A 21,417-nucleotide genomic window follows, 5' to 3' on the forward strand; every position below is an offset into this window, starting at 1 on the left:
AAGGCTGGTGTAAAAGTCATTTAAAATAAGATGGTGAAATAGAATATGAAAACATACGAAAGGAGGAACACTGCAGGTCTACTGGCCCATGCTAGGCAGGTCCAACTCGCATCACCCCACACTCACTTGTTCAACCTATTTTTAGAGCTACCCAAGATTCTCGCTTCAGTAATGCTACTCGTGAGCTTGTTCCACTCATCCACAACTATTACCAAACCGGTGCTTTCCCATATCCTCTAAACCTATTTTTTTCCAACTTAAACTAATTCTACAGTGGTCAGTGGTCAGTCAGTGGTCAGTCGTCACGTGAGGTCACAGACCCTGAGTTGCTTTGGGGATTAGCGTGGACGGTTACAAAGCATGGCTTGCTTCTGCAGTGTTTTAAAAATTGAGGTTGGAGAGTTGAAGGAGGAGGTCTTGCTTTTCCAGGAGGAGATTAGGAGGCTGAAGGTCCACCTCAATGGGTCTGGGAGAGAGTGTGAGGTGGCTGGAGTTGTGGGGAATGAGGCTTCTAGCAGTGAGGTGCAGTCTGTCTCTCGCTGTGAGGAGGCTGTAGTTGGGGAGGTAGCAACGGCTACCAGCAGTGAGGTGCAGTCCAGCACCTGCTACAAGTGGCGAGTGGTTCACAGTAATGGGAGGCGCATCAGAGTAAGGAAAGTTAAGAGTGAAGATCTGAAGGTAGGAAATTGCTTCTCTGTTCTTCAGGATGAATGTACTTCAGTGGCCAGTGCAGGTAAGGGTACTACTGCCCCTGCTAATGGAGGTAAGCGCATTCTTGTGGTTGGTGACTCTCAGGTAAGATATATTGACCGTGTTTTTTGTAATAGGAATAAGAAGATGAGAGATAGAGTGTGCTTCCCTGGAGCTGGTGTTGGGGACATTGTCAACAGGCTGGATAATATCATGTCAGGTAATGGGAACAAGCCCATTATCTGTCTCAGTGCTGGTGGAAATGATATTGGGAAGGGTAGGAGAGAAGAGCTGCTAGATAAGTACAGGTCAGCTATAGATTTCATTAAGTCTAAGGGAGGGATCCCAATCATATGTAGCATCTTGCCTAGAAGGGGAGTAGGAAATGAATGGTTGTCTAGGGCAATTGGTGTAAATTGCTGGCTAGACAGATACTGCAAGGAACTTGCAATCCCATTCATTGACAACTGGAACAACTTTTATGGCAAACATGATATGTATGCAAGGGATGGGGTACATCTCTCTGGGGCTGGGGTGGTAGCACTTGCAGACTCGATTGAGAAGACCATTGGTGAAATGCCTATGATTTTAAACTGATGGAAGATAGAGGTATGGGTGTGTGTGGGAAACAAGCAGGTTGCAACACTTGGGTTGGAAACAGTAAATGTATAAAAGGCATTCAGCATGAAGTTATAAATAAAGACAATAGATCAGGTCAGCAAACAAAGGGGGACAGCAGAGGGCAGCAAGGGACTAGCTCCCTTAAGGTTTACTATACTAATAGCAGGAGTGTAAGAAATAAGATAGATGAGCTAAGATTAATTGCAAGTGCAGGAAACATAGATATTATTGCTATAACAGAGACCTGGCTCAATCTGAAAGATAGAGAGATGCCCTCTGAATGTCACATACAAGGCTATAAATTATTCCACACTGACAGGGTCAACAGGAAAGGTGGTGGAGTAGCGATGTACGTCAGAGACAATTTAAATTGTTGTGTTAGACAAGATATTAAATTAGAAGCGTCAGCCACTGAATCTGTTTGGTTACAGCTTCTCGAGGGCCGAGAAAAACTAATTTTGGGTGTGATTTACAGGGCCCCAAATCTTGATAGGGAGTGCAGTAAACTTCTATGGGACGAAATTCGTAAGGCATCTACATACGAAAATGTTGTGCTAATGGGAGATTTCAACTATAGACAGATTGACTGGAGCAATTTGACAGGAAATTTAGAGTCAGGTGACTTTCTTGATACGATCCAGGATTGTTTTTTAAAACAGTTTATGACAGAGCCAACTAGGGGAAATAACCTCCTTGACTTGGTTCTTGCCAGTAGGGAAACACTAATTAATAATCTTGAGGTTAATGATGAGCTGGGGAAAGTGATCACAAATCACTCAGTTTTAATATATCATGGAATTCCCCTAATAATGGCAATCAAGTCTCCGTCCCTGACTTTCACTTGGCTGATTTCATAGGACTGAAAAATTACTTAGGTGGGCTGAACTGGAATGACCTGACTAAGGGTCAGGTAGGTGGTGATGGTTGCTGATATGATGCTTTCCAGGGCATAGTTCTAGCTGCTCAGTCAAATTATGTTCCAAATAGGGAAATCAGATCAAACAAAAATGATCCTAAATGGATGAAGAATAGATTAAAATATCTGATTGGTCAAAAGAGAGGCATATACAGTGGACCCCCGCATACCGGACGCATCGCATACCGTACAATCCGCATACCGGACGCTTTGATCGCAAAAATTTTGCCTCGCATACCGCCCAAAAACCCGCTCACCGCCCTTCGTCCGAGACGCGTCCAATGTGCGGCCTGAGCCACGCTCACATGTTCCGCCGGTGGCATTGTTTACCAGCCAGCCTCCGCGGTAACATCCAAGCATACAATCGGAACATTTCGTATTATTACAGTGTTTTTGGTGATTTTTTTCTGGAAAATAAGTGGCCATGGGCCCCAAGAAGGCTTCTAGTGCCAACCCTACAGCAATAAGGGTGAGAATTACTATGGAGATGAAGAAAAAGATCATTGATAAGTATGAAAGTGGAGTGCGTGTCTCCGAGCTGGCCAGGTTGTATAATAAACCCCAATCAACCATCGCTACTATTGGTGGTACAGCTGCTGCTGTACCACCGTCAGCTGCTGCTGCACTGTCAGCTGCTGCTGCTGTACCACCGTCAGCTGCTGCTGCTGTAGCATCGTCTGCTGCTGCTGTAGCATCGTCTGCTGCTGCTGTAGCATCGTCTGCTGCTGCTGTAGCATCGTCTGCTGCTGCTGTAGCATCGTCTGCTGCTGCTGTAGCATCGTCTGCTGCTGCTGTAGCATCGTCTGTTGCTGCTGTAGCATCGTCTGCTGCTGCTGTAGCATCGTCTGCTGCTGCTGTAGCATCGTCTGTTGCTGCTGTAGCATCGTCTGCTGCTGCTGTAGCATCGTCTGCTGCTGCTGTAGCATCGTCTGCTGCTGCTGTAGCATCGTCTGTTGCTGCTGTAGCATCGTCTGCTGCTGCTGTAGCATCGTCTGCTGCTGCTGTAGCATCGTCTGCTGCTGCTGTAGCATCGTCTGTTGCTGCTGTAGCATCGTCTGCTGCTGCTGTAGCATCGTCTGCTGCTGCTGTAGCATCGTCTGCTGCTGCTGTAGCATCGTCTGTTGCTGCTGTAGCATCGTCTGCTGCTGCTGTAGCATCGTCTGCTGCTGCTGTAGCATCGTCTGCTGCTGCTGTAGCATCGTCTGTTGCTGCTGTAGCATCGTCTGTTGCTGCTGTACCACCGTCAGCTGCTGCTGCTGCTGCTGTAGCACCGTTGTTGGTGTGGCTTATTGAGAATACCAAGAAACAATTAACCCCAGAGGATTTGCCACCCAGGATAACCCAAAAAAGTCAGTGTCATCGAAGACTGTCTAACTTATTTCCATTGGGGCCCTTAATCTTGTCTCCCAGGATGCAACCCACACCAGTCGACTAACACCCAGGTGAACAGGGAAAATGCCTGGAACTAGTGCTCATATTGGTGAATTTAGAGCCAGCAAAGGTTGGTTTGAGAGATTTAAGAATCGTAGTGGCATACACAGTGTGATAAGGCATGTTCTGGAAGAAAATGCCAAACAGGACCTACAGTACTCAGGAGGAAAAGGCACTCCCAGGACACAGTGTCTCATCAGTCATTGCTGCATCTTCAATAAAGGTAAGTGTCATTTATTCTTCATTTAGTAGAGTAGTACATGCACAATATATATTGTGCATGTACTACTCTACTATTGTGCATGTATCCTTCTCTTTGTGTGTAGGAAAATGTATATTTCATGTGGTAAAAATTTTTTTTTCATACTTTTGGGTGTCTTGCACGGATTAATTTGATTTCCATTATTTCTTATGGGGAAAATTCATTCGCATACCGAACATTTCGCATAACAACCAGCCCTCTTGCACGGATTAAGGTCGCTATGCGGGGGTCCACTGTATAGGCAAATCAAAAGAGGAGAGGGGCAATTAAGAAATCGATATATTCAGTTAAAGAGAGAAATAAAAAAGGGAATTAGAAAAGCAAAAGGAGATTATGAGGTTAAAGTTGCAAGAGAATCGAAGACTAACCCAAAAGGATTCTTTCAGGTATACAGAAGCAAGATCAGGGACAAGATAGGCCCACTCAAAAGTTCCTCGGGTCAGCTCACTGACAGTGATAAGGAAATGTGTAGAATTTTTAACACATACTTCCTCTCAGTTTTTACACAGGAGGATACCAGCGATATTCCAGTAATGATAAATTATGTAGAACAGGACGATAATAAACTGTGCACGATTAGGGTCACAAGTGACATGGTCCTTAGGCAAATAGATAAATTAAAACCTAACAAATCCCCAGGCCCTGATGAACTGTATGCAAGGGTTTTAAAGGAATGTAAAAAGGAGCTTAGCACACCTTTGGCTAATCTTTTCAACATATCACTACAAACTGGCATGGTGCCAGATAAGTGGAAAATGGCAAATGTGATACCTATTTTCAAAACAGGTGACAGGTCCTTAGCTTCGAACTATAGACCAATAAGCCTAACCTCCATAGTGGGAAAATTTATGGAATCAATAATTGCCGAGGCAGTTCGTAGCCACCTTGAAAAGCATAAATTAATCAACGAATCTCAGCATGGTTTTACAAAGGGGCGTTCCTGCCTTACGAATTTATTAACTTTTTTCACTAAGGTATTTGAGGAGGTAGATCATGGTAATGAATATGATATTGTGTATATGGACTTCAGTAAGGCTTTTGACAGGGTCCCACATCAGAGACTATTGAGGAAAATTAAAGCACATGGAATAGGAGGAGAAATTTTTTCCTGGATAGAGGCATGGTTGACAAATAGGCAGCAGAGAGTTTGCATAAATGGGGAGAAATCAGAGTGGGGAAGCGTCACGAGCGGTGTTCCACAGGGGTCAGTGTTGGGCCCCCTGCTGTTCACAATCTACATAAACGACATAGATGAGGGCATAAAGAGCGACATCGGCAAGTTTGCCGATGACACCAAAATAGGCCGTCGAATTCATTCTGACAAGGACATTTGAGCACTCCAGGAAGATTTGAATAGACTGATGCAGTGGTCGGAGAAGTGGCAGATGCAGTTTAATATAGACAAATGCAAAGTTCTAAATGTTGGACAGGACAATAACCATGCCACATATAAACTAAATAATGTAGATCTTAATATTACGGATTGCGAAAAAGATTTAGGAGTTCTGGTTAGCAGTAATCTGAAACCAAGACAACAGTGCATAAGTGTTCGCAATAAAGCTTCATATCAAGAAGCATAAATAATAGGAGTCCTCAGGTTGTTCTTCAACTCAATACATCCTTGGTTAGGCCTCATTTAGATTATGCTGCACAGTTTTGGTCACCGTATTACAGAATGGATATAAATTCTCTGGAAAATGTACAAAGGAGGATGACAAAGTTGATCCCATGTATCAGAAACCTTCCCTATGAGGATAGACTAAGGGCCCTGAAACTGCACTCTCTAGAAAGACGTAGAATTAGGGGGGATATGATTGAGGTGTATAAATGGAAGACAGGAATAAATAATGGGGATGTAAATAGTGTGCTGAAAATATCTAGCCTAGACAGGACTCACAGCAATGGTTTTAAGTTGGAAAAATTCAGATTCAGGAAGGATATAGGAAAGTACTGGTTTGGTAATAGAGTTGTGGATGAGTGGAACAAACTCCCAAGTACAGTGATAGAGGCCAGAACGTTGTGTAGCTTTAAAAATAGGTTGGATAAATACATGAGTGGATGTGGGTGGGTGTGAGTTGGACCTGATAGCTTGTGCTACCAGGTCGGTTGCCGTGTTCCTCCCTTAAGTCAATGTGACCTGACCTGACTAGGTTGGGTGCATTGGCTTAAGCCGGTAGGAGACTTGGACCTGCCTCGCATGGGCCAGTAGGCCTTCTGCAGTGTTCCTTCGTTCTTGTGTTCTTATGTTCTTATGTTCTAAACCCTTTGCTGTGAGTCCTATGTTGTTAAGATATTTTCAACGCGTTATTCAAATTGCCTTTACTGATTAGTGTCTTCCATTTGTATACTTCAGTTATTTCCCTCCTAATTCTACGACTTTCCCAAAACTGCAAATTCTGTCTCCTCTGTCTTCATAAGATTTTTGATACATGGGATCAACTTTGTTTTCCTTTTCTATACGTTATCAAGCGCACTGATGTCCATTCTTAAGTTATTATGTAATATAGAGACCAGAACTGTGTGACATAATCTAAAGCATAGCTTAAGGACTCCTATTATTTATACTTCTTAATATGAAAATAATTATATTGGCAAGATTGAGGCACGATAGGAGCCTTTAAAGTGAATTCAAATTGAATATATTCATATAAAAATAAACTGCACTGGTTTGACTCGTGATGCAGACGAGTGAAACATACTGCCACACTGCGTCATTAAACAATGGTTTTGAGAAGAATTAAAAATATATGTATGTGCACGAGTGAAACAAGACCGAGTGTACACAGGACCCTAAACACATGGATCAGCTGACCTACTGCTGAAATTTCTTCAGTTACGTGAGATAGGTACTTTGTCCCTGGATACGAGGACCTCTGGTTCAGATTTTCATTTATTGGCTTATTCGTCCTATTTTCATCTCTCCATCTCCTCACTGCAGCCTCTTTCCATGATCATCCTATACTAATTAAAAGTCAATATTACCTAGACGGCAAATATTGCAAAGTTAAGAGATAACTGAAGAAATCTTCTCTAGTCTACAAACCGTGCTTGAAGTTTGTTATTGTCTTGGACTCCTGAAGCAGACGATTACCCAGAGATGTTTCCCGAGCCTCAGAAGGAGGCACTAGTGACGTCATCAAATGTTTAGTACTGTTTCCCGAGCCTCAGCAGGAGAAACTGGTGACGTCATCAAATGTTCGGCATTTTCCTGAGCCTCAGCTGGAGTCACTGGGATGTCATAACAAAATTAGTGGAGCAGCATTAAATAATAAAAAAAAAATTGTTTCCAGAGATTAAAATAGTTACAAATACAAGTAGTTATAGTAATAGTTACAGTCAACTACTATTTTGCATTTGTAATGCATACAACCCTAATGGAAATAAGTAAGTCACTTCGTTTGATTTTTGGGGGTTATTCTAAGTAAAACAAAGCAAAAAAAAAAAAAGTAACACGGGTGGGAATAGAACCCGCGATCAGTCTCTTTGAGACTCTCTGATCGCGGGTTACACTCCCGCCCGTGGTATGGTTTGTTTGCAATCGTGTCATTACGATTTCGCGAGTCATGTTATTCTAGGTAATTTACACGTGTTACTATGTATAATAACTGTAGTCACAATTGTGTGTAACTATACTTCTGTGTACCTGTACCTAAATATACTTGCATGCTTGCTTGCTCAATTACAGTACGGGAAAACTCATTTTTTGTGCAAATTGTCATTCTGGGAGACCTGACCAGACGTTACCTAAAACCTTGGCCACACCTAACATCTAATCTACCCGATTTTCGTTAATAGCTCCATAAATAAAAATTTGCACATGAAATACCTACTTATTTCATGATACACAGATTGTATGTACTGAGAAATTTAAAATAATAACAGTTCCGCTGAGGCGTTATCAGTAACTACAGCCATAGTTACAAAAGTTGAAAGCAAATTTTGGAAAACCATTAAGTATGCAGAGCATATAGGGGATCCTAAAACCATAATTTATTAGGACTTAAAATTAAGAAAAAATGTTGAAGAAAAGCAAAAATGAAAATGCATATGGGGTTACTTGAAAGTTATATTTGTACATGTAACTAGGTACAAATCACGCTTACATAAATTAATAATTAGGTGGTGACAAAAGTACACGAGCATGTCTGCATGGATGCTAAGTCAGATGAAACAGGTTACGATAGGTGCTATAGAAATTAACCTGCGCTTAGCAGACTTGTGACGACGTTTTGGCTCGTCCTGGGCATTTGTCAAACTGCAAGTGAGCGAGAATGTCCCGTAGCTTTATTGGTAGTGCACTCAGTTCTCACAATGAGGTCCGTGGTTTGATCCCCAGTAAGAGGAAGGTGTTCTGGGATCAACGCCCCCGCAGTCTTGTCCGTATGCAAACTAATGTATGAACCATAGCCCGGCTGGTCAGGTACCGACTTTAGGTGCCTCAATAAAAAAGGCACAATACCGTGACTGGAACAATACACAAATAACCCGCACATAGAAGAGAGGAGGTTACGACGACGTTTCGGTCAGACTTGGACCATTTACAGTCACACTGTGTGACTTTGTAAATGGACCAAGTCGGACCGAAACGTCGTCGTAATCTCTCTATGTGCGGGTTATTTGTGTATTAATATTTGTGTATTGTTTAGGTGCCTGCCCCTCTCCCTCTTGAAGACAACCAGAAGTCTATTGGTAATCCCCCTTATGTATGCTGGGAGGCAGTTGAAGTCTTTGGGCATGTTCTGTTTAAGCTGTAGCATGTACCTGTGGAAGTAATAATAGAAAGCCACTAAAAATGATAAAATATTCGCCAGGAACAAAGTCCTGACATGGGTCTCTTGACAGATGTACCGTTCAACACTTTACAGCGGGGGCATCCCTATGACAAGGGCATGGCGAGTTTCTTTGGAGTAGGTGGAGTACTATTTATAACCCTATGGTGGGGGACAGCTCTACAAGAGCACCATGAGCATTTGGTCAGGTGGAGTACCATTTACAGCTGTATGGTGGGAACAGTCCTTTGATAAGGTTGCAGATTTTCTTTGATCAAATGGGGTACTTTTACAGCAATATGGCGAGGGCATGGTCTTCAGCACAAGCAGTGAAGCAGTTAAGTACAATCGTCACAGACACTCCATAGCTGGGGCACAGAACACCATCAGTTCAAGTGTTGTCTTAGTCCGACGTGTACGATGGTGCGAGTCATCTCAAACTCTACAGACTCGTCTGCTACCTTCCCAACTCACCCAGAGCTCATAGGAAGTAGCCGAGGTGCTGGTGCTGCTGCTGGAGTCAGGGTTGTATCTCTGGTGCCTTAGGTCTGGGGTTCCCAGTGTCTCTTTAAATTTCAAGAACTCTCCCATTGTAGCCAACTCCAGTGCTATGTCAGTAGCCAGAGTATATGGGTGACACAGGAGGTTCTAGCCACTAGAAAGAAGGGGAAGAATAATAGTAGTAGTAAGGGTGGTAGTGGTAGTAGTAGAATTACCAGTAGTAATGAGGTAGTAGCAGTGGTATAGTGTAGTAGCAGTGGAAGAATTAGTAACATCACAATCAAAAACAATCTACATTTCTAAGGAGCATACATGCGAGTTATAACGATCGTGTTTAGTTAGCTAGCTGTAGTAGTAGTAACAGTACTACAATCAAAACTAAGAGCTAAACCCATAAGGGTCATACAGTAGTAGTACATAATTACTGTAATCACAACTAAGCACTAAACCCAGTAGTACACAAGAATAAAAGAACACATAAACACTAAAAGGTATCTACACTGTGCAGAACTTTATAGAATAACAAGAATAAATTACATCAAGGCAGTGAAGATCAAAGTATCTGAACACTTTAAATCTGTTCCCAAAGGGATACAGAGAACTGCAATGGGCTTACTGGCCCATGCTAGGAAAGAAAATGAAGAGGAGGGGCAGAAAAGAGGAAAGGAAAGAAGAAAGATCAAGAGGAAAGGAGAGGAAGCAAAAGTCAAGGTATACTGAGAGAGGCAGGCATCTACAGAAATAGCCAGGACTAGACTCGTGTTAGGAATGTGTATAAGGGTTGATTTGACAAAGGTGTGAGAAGTTTAAAAGTTTTAGCAGAGGACCAGTTAATAAAATGGCTGTGATCTGTAACATGACAGAAAAGAGCACTGTTGGTGTTGGCAAAGCCAAACACTTCTTTCGAGCTCATTAAGTCAATCAGAAAGAGTGGCTAATTTTGTCAAAGTATTGAAGAGAGCAAGAGGAGCAGGAACTGGCAGCATCACTGACAGAAGTATGGACTAGATTACTACAAGGGGTGTTAGTTTGAAGTCGTTTAGAAGAATCATTTTCGAGGTACCCTAGAGAAAAAAATAAAATTGGCAAGTAGCACTTATAAGTTCTACAATAAGTTGAACCTTCCTGTATGTACGATGCACCAGTACTAAGTTTGAAGCTGATCAGAAGAGCCATTCGTTATCCCGTGATAAATGATCAACTATTTCTACAAGAATGCTTTACAACTGATGCAGTAAAAGATGTTATTGACACGTCACAGAAAATCCCTAGCAGAACATTTCTGTCAGCCTTAAAATAAACTTTATACTGTTAATACTTTTGGATTTTTTTTTCAAGCAATTTGTCGGAAGTTTTAATAACAATTTTCTCTAACATCTGTGGAGATTATTACAAATGTTGGTCAAATACAAATGCAACTACTGATCTTAGTAAATTTCAGTATTATTGTATAGGACATAATAAATTGAAGGCCCATTGAATGCAAAACCTAGCCTCTACCAACTACATATACTTAAAATTTACTCAGTTAATTCATATTAAAAATCACAATAAGACAATTGTCAAGCTCAGCAGGGTGAGATGCCTGTTTAATAGAAGATTAGATATCAGATTGGAAGGAGTATAAAGGAAGCGAGTGTGTTCAGATATTTGGGAGTGGACTTGTCCACAAACAACCCGCACATAGGAGAGAGGAGCTTACAATGACGTTTCGATCCGAATGGGACCATTTACAGTCACATGGAGAGTCAGTGTGACTTTTGTAGACAGTCCAAGTTGGGTCCATGAAAGACGAGGTGAACTACAGAAATAAGTATTTAGGTATTACCTGGAGTTTACATGGAGAGAGTTCCGGGGGTCAGCGCCCCCGCGGCCCGGTCTGTGACCAGGCCTCCTGGTGGATCAGAGCCTGATCAACCAGGCTGTTACTGCTGGCTGCACGCAAACCAACGTACGAGCCACAGCCCGGCTGGTCAGGAACCGACTTTAGGTGCTTGTCCAGTGCCAGCTTGAAGACTGCCAGGGGTCTGTTGGTAATCCCCCTTATGTATGCTGGGAGGCAGTTGAACAGTCTCGGGCCCCTGACGCTTATTGTATGGTCTCTTAACGTGCTAGTGACACCCCTGCTTTTCATTGGGGGGATGTTGCATCGTCTGCCAAGTTTTTTGCTTTCGTAGTGAGTGATTTTCGTGTGCAAGTTCGGTACTAGTCCCTCTAGGATTTTCCAGGTGTATATAATCATGTATCTCTCCCTCCTGCGTTCCAGGGAATACAGGTTTAGGAACCTCAAGCGCTCCCAGTAATTGAGGTGTTTTATCTCCGTTATGTGCGCCGTGAAGGTTCTCTGTACATTTTCTAGGTCAGCAATTTCACCTGCCTTGAAAGGTGATGTTAGTGTGCAGCAATATTCCAGCCTAGATAGAACAAGTGACCTGAAGAGTGTCATCATGGGCTTGGCCTCCCTAGTTTTGAAGGTTCTCATTATCCATCCTGTCATTTTTCTAGCAGATGCAATTGATACAATGTTATGGTCCTTGAAGGTGAGATCCTCCGACATGATCACTCCCAGGTCTTTGACGTTGGTGTTTCGCTCTATTTTGTGGCCAGAATTTGTTTTGTACTCTGATGAAGATTTAATTTCCTCATGTTTACCATATCTGAGTAATTGAAACAGATCCCAATCCGCCTGAGAATAAGCTGGAGAGGGGCGAACTGGAATGAGTATAGGATTTGAGGAAATATGGAAAATGATAGGAATGTGGTCAGATCCAGAGAGCGGTCCTGGTGTTGTGTAGTGATGTAAGCGATTACTAGCTCTGTTTGTAAAAAATTTATCAGGGGTGCCTTGGCCATTGTATGTAAAGACTGTTGGGAAGTAAGGTCCAAGGTGTATGAGATGTTTCTGTGTTACAAGTGTATGAAGTTGCCTACCATGCAAATTTGTGGAGTTGTCATGGAAGTCAGTGTGTTTGGCATTGAGGTCGGCAAGTAGGTATACAGGGAGATGTGTGTGATTAAAAAGAATGGTTAAATCATGAATGTTAATGTTTTGGTTGGGTCTGGTATATGTCGTGTACAGGATGATGGGTACGTGTATCGTGTAAATTTTCACAGCCATGCTGTGAGAATATGTAAATGGAAAGGATAAGAACTCATGTTTAATGGTGCCTTTAACAAGAATAGCTACGCCATTCCAGTTTTCAGCAGGGGATTGACGAGCTGTATATCCTAAGTGTCTGACACGTTGATCATCACGCACACACGTGCTGTTTAATAACAACACGTCTGGTTGTTCAGATTCAACGAGGTCAGCAAGAATGTGTTTGTTTGCGTTATAAGCTCGTATGTTAAATTGAATAACCTTAAGGGCCATGGTTGGGGTTACTTGATGGTGGGAAATGTAAGTCTTTCTTATGGTTATCGTGATAACCCATCATGTGTGTACCATCACCTGATCTATATTTGATCGGTTGTGTTTTACGGTTTCTGGATTCAGGACGGGGAGGGGAAGATGAGAGGGGGCGGGAGGAGGAGGTGGGACTAGATGTAGTGGTAAGATGAGAGGATGAGTTGGGGCGAGAGGGAGAGGACGAGGGTTGATTTATTAAGTGCTGAACTTTATTCAGACAGTCGTTGAATTTGGGAGAGTCAGTATAATTTTGTTTCATAGTAGGAGATCGAGACTTGTGAGTAGGAGAACGAGAAGGACGAGTAGAGGAAGAACGAGATTGAGATCTTTTGGTGCTGGGGCCAGAGCTGGTGGAAGGATTAGAAGGAAAGGATTTTGGCATATGGGTGGAAAGAGAAGGGTCTGCCTGAGTAGAAGCATGAAGAGGAGTTTCTGGAGTGGAGAGAGAGGAGTTGGGAAAAAGTTCATCCTTGGGAAGAAAGAAATCAGGAAGGAAAATGATGGGGTTAAAATTGTTGGCTTTCAAAAGATCATTCAGCATCGTGGGATAGTTGGCACTTTTAAATGCTTTATGACAGTATACAGCAGTGAGCACAATGGTCTCAAAGATATTAGATTGTTTTGAGGATGAAGAAGCCGAGGGAAGGTTTGTTTGTGCAGCAGCAGCATAGGAAGGATAAGTTGTAGAAGTGGAAGCAGGAGGAACATAAGAATTTGGTTGGTAAGTGGATGAGGATGTTGTCTGTGTTTGTGAGCATGGAGTCAAGACTGGGTTTGGAAGGTTCAGAGGTTGGTCTTTTCGTAAGGAAGAAACATATTCCTTACGAGTAGGGCAGTTGAAAGAAGTAGCAGAATGTGACTGAGAGCAGTGCAAGCATTTTGGAGGGTTGGTACATTTCTGCCATGTGTGGCCTGGAGAAGAACACTTAGAACACAGCTGTTGCTTGTTACAAGTATTCTTTAAATGTCCAAACTCAAGGCATTTGTAGCACTGATGAATAGCAACATAGTTAGGAAGAAACAATGAAGTAGGTTTGAACAATTTATCAGCCTCATCTGGAGTGGAACATCTGATCTTAAGAATGTTAGAACGTTCAGGATGGAAAAGTTCCTCAACTGTGACATGATTTTGAGATGAAATGTCTGTCATCAAGGCGTCTTTGTTCTGGTTGTATTCGTTAAGCAGGGATGAGTCAACAAATTTTGCCACGACTGTACTCCTGACCTTATGATCAGGAGCCCAATCGATAGCAAAACCTGCCTGAAAGAGCTTTTCTCGGACTTCCTTACTGGTACATAGGTCATAATTGACAGGATCAAGATTTACTTTACATCCGGTATGTCTTGAAGATGTTTATCATCCGAGCCTGGGTAATGTTGAAAAAGGTAGAAGCATAATCAATCGTATCCTTGTTATCTTTAGAGTACTTTAACATCAAGGCCATTGTCGGAAAACTGGGTCTCTGTGCAGTTGCCATGATGACAACAGCACAGGTGGGTATGCTGCTTGAATCGTAAGTGGCATCTAAGGGGCGTCAAGTGCGTAATTCTGACAGGTCATGTTTGTGTTGTACAGTGTACCTGCCAAGATGAGGCTTCCCGTGCGTTAATTACAAGGAATGCAGCCACGGGCACCGGACCAGACGAATACTCCTACCGAGGCAGGAGCAGGTCCAGCTGATCCAGAAAAAAAGAAGAAAAATTTAGAGGAGAGAAAGGTGCTGGTGTCTCCAGAGCGATGTAGTCAAGCCGATCCACTGTGTGGGGATCTTTAACCACCTCAATGAAGAGGGCTTGACTGGCCTCTGAGGAGATTACGGCACAACAGAGAGCTAAACCCGTGTCACACACAAAAAAGATATTGGTTAAAAAAAAGCTGTCTAATTTTCCGAGATGCCTTCACAACCGAACATGGGTAAGAGGATGTCGGTACGCAAGGATTACACATACACAGAGTGCAGAGGTGTGGTGGTGTTGCTCTTGAACAATATATCAGCAAGTGACATCCAACAGGATGAGGTGGGAAGACTTCACCCAGCTGCAAGAGTGCAGAGGCCAACGGTCTGCCCTGAGGCAGGCAGCCAGCGACGCACAGAATCCTGGAGCCAAGATGAAGAATCTCCAGAAATCAACCAATCAGGCAATGTCTTCTTGAAACAAGAAAATCAATGCAATATTTCCTCAGCAAACACATCAAAAGCTTCTTCCAGCAAGGGGATCGCAAGGCAGCCAATCAGGAGCAAGCAAAGCATACAGCCAATCGGGAGCAAGCAAAGCATACAGCCAATCGGGAGCAGGTACGTCTGTCCAGTGCGGAAGCTAGTAAGTAAGTAAGTTTATTCAGGTATACACATATACAGTTACATAGAAATATCATACATAGCAGCATATGTGTAGAGAACCTAGGATAACCCCAAAAAGTCAGACAGAGTGACTTATTTCCATTGGGGTCCTTTTACCTTATAATATAAAGGTTATAATATTTTCTTATTATTCTATAATGAAGATAACATCTTATTATCATACTAAAAAGACTATCTACTACACGAGGGTCATTAAGACTATCTACAATACGAGGGTCATTACTAGGAATAAGGTAAAATTTACACGTATGTTAGATAAAAAATAGAAAATCATTCCCCTCCCTTTCTGTAGCTACATTCATCAGACACCTTTTGGCACTCTTCTTGAACTGGTTCATGCTATGACTGGCTTTGACATGTGCGGGTAGTCTGTTCCATTCCTTTATTGCTGTACAATAAAAGGTGTTTGAAGCCTGGCCAATGACTGTGGGTACTACAAAGTTGTGCTCTCTCCCCCTAGTACTATGATTGCTTTGGTTCCCAACCTTGACAAAATTGACAGCAAGATATTCTGGACACTGTTTGTGAGCAATTTTATAAACATGATTTAGCTTCAGTTGTTTTACTCTGTCTTCAACATTCAGCATATCCAACTGCTGTAATTCATCCTGGCCTACATGTTCTCTTGGTCCCAGCCCCAGGATGAATCTTACGATTTTGTTCTGGGTGATTTGCAGTCTATCTTTCAGTTTTTTTGTCAAGGCAGAGTACCAAGAAGAGCAAGCGTAATCCATATGGCATTGTATAAGGGCTAGACATAGGGTCCTGCGAGCCTCAGTAGGTAGACACTGTGCTTGTCTATACAGGAATTTCAGTCTGGCATTCGCTTTCTTTACTACACTGTTTCCTATCAATTCTCCTGACATGCATGGGTCAAAGGGGATTCCTAAATATTTTACTGATGAAACCAAAGTGATGGGCTCCCCATTACATTGAGCATTAAAGTTATTTACCCTTCTCAGTTTATGTTTCGTGCCAAAGAGAATGGCTTCAGTTTTCCCTAGGTGTAATGATAGTTTGTTGTCTACTAACCATTTGCTGCAGGACTCCAGTTCCAGTGTTAAAACATTAGCAATATCTTGTGGGTCTTTACCTGACACTAACAGAGCACTGTCATCTGCATACAGTAGGAGTTTGCAGTAGGAGTAAGTAAATTTATTCAGGTATACACAAATACAGTTACATAGAATTATCATACATAGCAGCATATGTGTAGAGAACCTAGGATAACCCAAAAAAGTCAGACGGAGTGACTTATTTCCAGCTTACCGTGTACGTTCCTGATTTATATTTATTGTTTGTGTTTGATAAGGGCGCCTACAACCCCATCCGTTTACAGTCTGCTTTATTGTCCAACGAATCCGTTTGAAACCAGTCAAGGGTTCGGACCAGTCAAGGGTTCGGACCAGTCGAGGGTTCGGACCAGTCGAGGGTTCGGAACCAGTCTGATCTGATCAGTGGGTCACTTATTTAAAACATACTGGTCGGTGATTTGGGCTATTTTAGTCATACAACAGTGGTATAGTTAATTTTCCTTGTGTACTCACATGTCTATTTCATGAATTTTTTTTAATTATTTTGGACACTGAACACATAGTTTTCTTTATGAAAAAATCCCATTTTTTTTCATTAACCCTTTGAGGGTTCAGACTCCCAATTTGAAAATTCCCCACAAAGTCCAAGATTATTATTATAATCAAAAAGAAGCGCTAAGCCACAAGGGCTATACAGCGCTGCACAGTCCAAGAATCTAAAACAATTTTTTTTTTCCTTGCGAAATGGTAGAGATTTTTTTTTTCTGAAGGTAATAAAACAAAAGGTATTAAATTTGATCAAGAATTTGTGAAGTTATGCTCCCACGAATTTTCCTGTATAAGCAATATTTATGCATTGGCAATTTTACCCACTTTGAGTCTTGTTTTTGGCAAGTTACATTGATCTGTTAAGATAAGATAAGATAAGATTTCGTTCGGATTTTTAACCCCGGAGGGTTAGCCACCCAGGATAACCCAAGAAAGTCAGTGCGTCATCGAGGACTGTCTAACTTATTTCCATTGGGGTCCTTAATCTTGTCCCCCAGGATGCGACCCACACCAGTCGACTAACACCCAGGTACCTATTTGCTGCTAGGTGAACAGGACAACAGGTGTAAGGAAACGTGTCAAATGTTTCCACCCGCCGGGAATCGAACCCGGGCCCTCCGTGTGTGAAGCGGGAGCTTTAGCCACCAGACCACCGGGTCTATTTTGCTAGTATGTGTTCCAATGCAGGCATTCCTGGTGCTAAACTAACATTTCCACTATTTATTAGTTACATTTCCAGGCTTTACAGATGAATTTGATTTTGATTTTTTATTCACAGATAATTTTTATTCACACACACACACACAATAAAATAACTGTTATACAATATTGTAATAACTGTATAAATAATATCAGCGCATTCAGGAATGCACATTCGACCCACCATCTGGCATCTAACTTTATTATTTTTTAAATACACTACCTAAGAGAATACTCCATACGACTGAATGTACAACAATGTAAAACACTTGTGCTTTATAGTAATCTGTTTACATTAATGTTTTATCACTGATTTCATCATTGCTTAGTTAATCTTAAGTTAATTTTAAGCCAGCCCATAATGCTATGCATAGTATAAGTGGCTTTGGCATGCTGCTCTTATCTGTATTTTTTTGTACCTCTGTATGTGTGCTCAAATTGTAAATAAATAAAAAAAAATAAATATTGGACATGTGATGCGATTTGTTTATCCTCTAACATTGACAAAAATAGAATATTTTTGCTACTCTGAACTCAATTTCAGGCTATTTTCAGTACTAAAACCTAACAAAATCATTTCTGTAATACATCTTCAATTCTATCAAATGACACCAAGAAATAGTGAATGCTACCATAAAAACCACATGAAAATACACTGAAAATTTGCTGTTTTAATCCAAAAATAGTCATTTTTTTCTCATTATGCACTGTGTGCTGCAGGATTTGTTTTATATGGTGCACACTTACCATATTGATGCATTCTCTCATATTTAGGCCCAAATTTACTGCTCACGGCTTATCTGAGTAAGCTGAGCTCATGATGTAGTACTACATCTTGGACCTTGACTTAAAAGTCACAGAACTACAAAATGGACTCTCAAAGAATTAACTGCCATTCATTTTTAGATAGAATTCCCAAAATGAAAAGCAAAATTGTTTAATTAGTAATGCTTAGCGAGTTAAAAATACACAAGAATAACAGATGCTGCCTTTCTTGAAGTACAGAAGATATAGTGTCTGGCAAGACACAACCTGGTAGTCTTCCACAAACACTGTTTATTGTTCACTTTATCACACTCACCCACCAACAATACAAGTTGTTGTTGTTGTACAGGTACAGGTACAAATAGTTAAATTAGTAAACAAGTAAGTGTAAATTATCTAGGATAAACCAAAAATGTCTGACTTATTTCCATTGGGGTCCTTGATAAGAAAAAAAAAATGTGGGTGGGACATTGAGGCATCTGTGGAGACAAAGAACCTTATCCATAGAGGCAAAAAGGGGAATGTATGCTAGAATAGTAGTACCAATACCTGTTTGGGTATAAAGCATGGGTTGTGAATGCTGCATCAAGCTGTATATCCTATATCAGAGAATTTAGTCATCACTGTACAGCAGTAGCATGTGAATGATTATAATGCTGGAGACAGTGGAAGAAGTGAAGATGTAATACTGAGGTGTTCTGTCCCTCAGCCCTCCATTTTCTCCATCAATATAATCACTTCTTAATTTGAACCCTGTTGTGCAGGTGAAATGTTGCAATGAAGATACCAGTCTTCCACGTCCATTTAAACTGTTTTTTTTTTTCCAACAAGTCGGCCGTCTCCCACCGAGGCAGGGTGACCCAAAAAAGAAAGAAAATCCCCCAAAAGAAAATACTTTCATCATCATTCAACACTTTCACCACACTCACACATTATCACTGTTTTTGCAGAGGTGCTCAGAATACAACAGTTTAGAAGCATATACGTATAAAGATACACAACATATCCCTCCAAACTGCCAATATCCCAAACCCCTCCTTTAAAGTGCAGGCATTGCACTTCCCATTTCCAGGACTCAAGTCCGACTATATGAAAATAACCGGTTTCCCTGAATCCCTTCACTAAATATTACCCTGCTCACACTCCAACAGATCGTCAGGTCCCAAGTACCATTCGTCTCCATTCACTCCTATCTAACACGCTCACGCACGCTTGCTGGAAGTCCAAGCCCCTTGCCCACAAAACCTCCTTTACCCCCTCTCTCCAACCCTTTCGAGGACGACCCCTACCCCGCCTTCCTTCCCCTATAGATTTATATGCTTTCCATGTCATTCTACTTTGATCCATTCTCTCTAAATAACCAAACCACCTCAACAACCCCTCTTCTGCCCTCTGACCAATACTTTTATTAACTCCACACCTTTTCCTAATTTCCACACTCCGAATTTTCTGCATAATATTTACACCACACATTGCCCTTAAACAGGACATCTCCACTGCCTCCAAACGTTTCCTTGCTGCTGCATTTACCACCCAAGCTTCACACCCATATAAGAGTGTTGGTACTACTATACTTTCATACATTCCCTTCTTTGCCTCCATAGATAACGTTTTTTGACTCCACATATACCTCAATGCACCACTCGCCTTTTTTCCCTCATCAATTCTATGATTAACCTCATCCTTCATAAATCCATCCGCCGACACGTCAACTTCCAAGTATCTGAAAACATTCACTTCTTCCATACTCCTCCTCCCCAATTTGATATCCAATTTTTCTTTATCTAAATCATTTGATACCCTCATCACCTTACTCTTTTCTATGTTCACTCTCAACTTTCTACCTTTACACACATTCCCAAACTCATCCACTAACCTTTGCAATTTTTCTTTAGAATCTCCCATAAGCAGGGTTTAGAACAGGTCGCTCCTGTCTGTCTCAACTATTGGATCACTACGACAAGGTCCTAAATGCACTAGAAGACAAAAAGAATGCAGATGTAATATATACAGACTTTGCAAAAGCCTTCGACAAATGTGACCATGGCGTAATAGCGCACAAAATGCGTGCTAAAGGAATAACAGGAAAAGTCAGTCGATGGATCTATAATTTCCTCACTAACAGAACACAGAGAGTAGTCGTCAACAGAGTAAAGTCCGAGGCAGCTACGGTGAAAAGCTCTGTTCCACAAGGCACAGTACTAGCTCCCATCTTGTTCCTCATCCTCATATCCGACATAGACAAGGATGTCAGCCACAGCACCGTGTCTTCCTTTGCAGATGACACCCGAATCTGCATGACAGTGTCTTCCATTGCAGACACTGCAAGGCTCCAGGCGGACATCAACCAAATCTTTCAGTGGGCTGCGGAAAACAATATGAAGTTCAACGATGAGAAATTTCAATTACTCAGATATGGTAAACATGAGGAAATTAAATCTTCATCAGAGTACAAAACAAATTCTGGCCACAAAATAGAGCGAAACACCAACGTCAAAGACCTGGGAGTGATTATGTCGGAGGATCTCACCTTCAAGGACCATAACATTGTATCAATCGCATCTGCTAGAAAAATGACAGGATGGATAATGAGAACCTTCAAAACTAGGGAGGCCAAGCCCATGATGACACTCTTCAGGTCACTTGTTCTATCTAGGCTGGAATATTGCTGCACTCTAACAGCACCTTTCAAGGCAGGTGAAATTGCCGACCTAGAAAATGTACAGAGAACTTTCACGGCGCGCATAACGGAGATAAAACACCTCAATTACTGGGAGCGCTTGAGGTTTCTAAACCTGTATTCCCTGGAACGAAGGAGGGAGAGATACATGATTATATACACCTGGAAAATCCTAGAGGGACTAGTACCGAACTTGCACACGAAAATCACTCACTACGAAAGCAAAAGACTTGGCAGACGATGCACCATCCCCCCAATGAAAAGCAGGGGTGTCACTAGCACGTTAAGAGACCATACAATAAGTGTCAGGGGCCCGAGACTGTTCAACTGCCTCCCAGCACACATAAGGGGGATTACCAACAGACCCCTGGCAGTCTTCAAGCTGGCACTGGACAAGCACCTAAAGTCAGTTCCTGATCAGCCGGGCTGTGGCTCGTACATTGGTTTGCGTGCAGCCAGCAGCAACAGCCTGGTTGATCAGGGGTTGATCCACCAGGAGGCCTGGTCACAGACCGGGCCGCGGGGGCGTTGACCCCCGAAACTCTCTCCAGATTCTCTCCAGATTGAGCACAGTATCATCAGCAAAAAGTAACTGTGTCAATTCCCATTTTGAATTTGATTCCCCAAAATTTAATCCCACCCCTCTCCCGAACACCCTAGCATTTACTTCCTTTACAACCCCATCTATAAATATATTAAACAACCATGGTGACATTACACATCCCTGT

At 42.0% G+C, this 21,417-nt stretch overlaps 1 protein-coding gene across 5 annotated transcripts in view; it reads right to left on the reverse strand.

Annotated features, from left to right (window-relative positions):
• LOC128694644 (85/88 kDa calcium-independent phospholipase A2) overlaps positions 1–7,093 on the reverse strand; it is a 133,122-nt gene extending 126,029 nt beyond the window's left edge. For 2 of the 5 annotated variants that reach the window (XM_070095865.1, XM_070095863.1), the window contains exon 1: positions 6,964–7,072. In XM_070095865.1, coding sequence (XP_069951966.1) covers positions 6,964–7,057 — 94 coding nt within the window. In that variant the 5' untranslated portion in view covers positions 7,058–7,072. Of the gene's footprint in view, positions 1–6,963 lie in introns of all 5 variants that reach the window. The other 3 variants (XM_070095866.1, XM_070095864.1, XM_070095867.1) reach the window with 3 other exon arrangements.
• Between the last annotated feature and the right edge of the window lie 14,324 nt (positions 7,094–21,417).

This window comes from Cherax quadricarinatus, chromosome 51 (assembly GCF_038502225.1).
Source record: "Cherax quadricarinatus isolate ZL_2023a chromosome 51, ASM3850222v1, whole genome shotgun sequence".
Lineage (NCBI taxonomy): Eukaryota > Metazoa > Arthropoda > Malacostraca > Decapoda > Parastacidae > Cherax > Cherax quadricarinatus.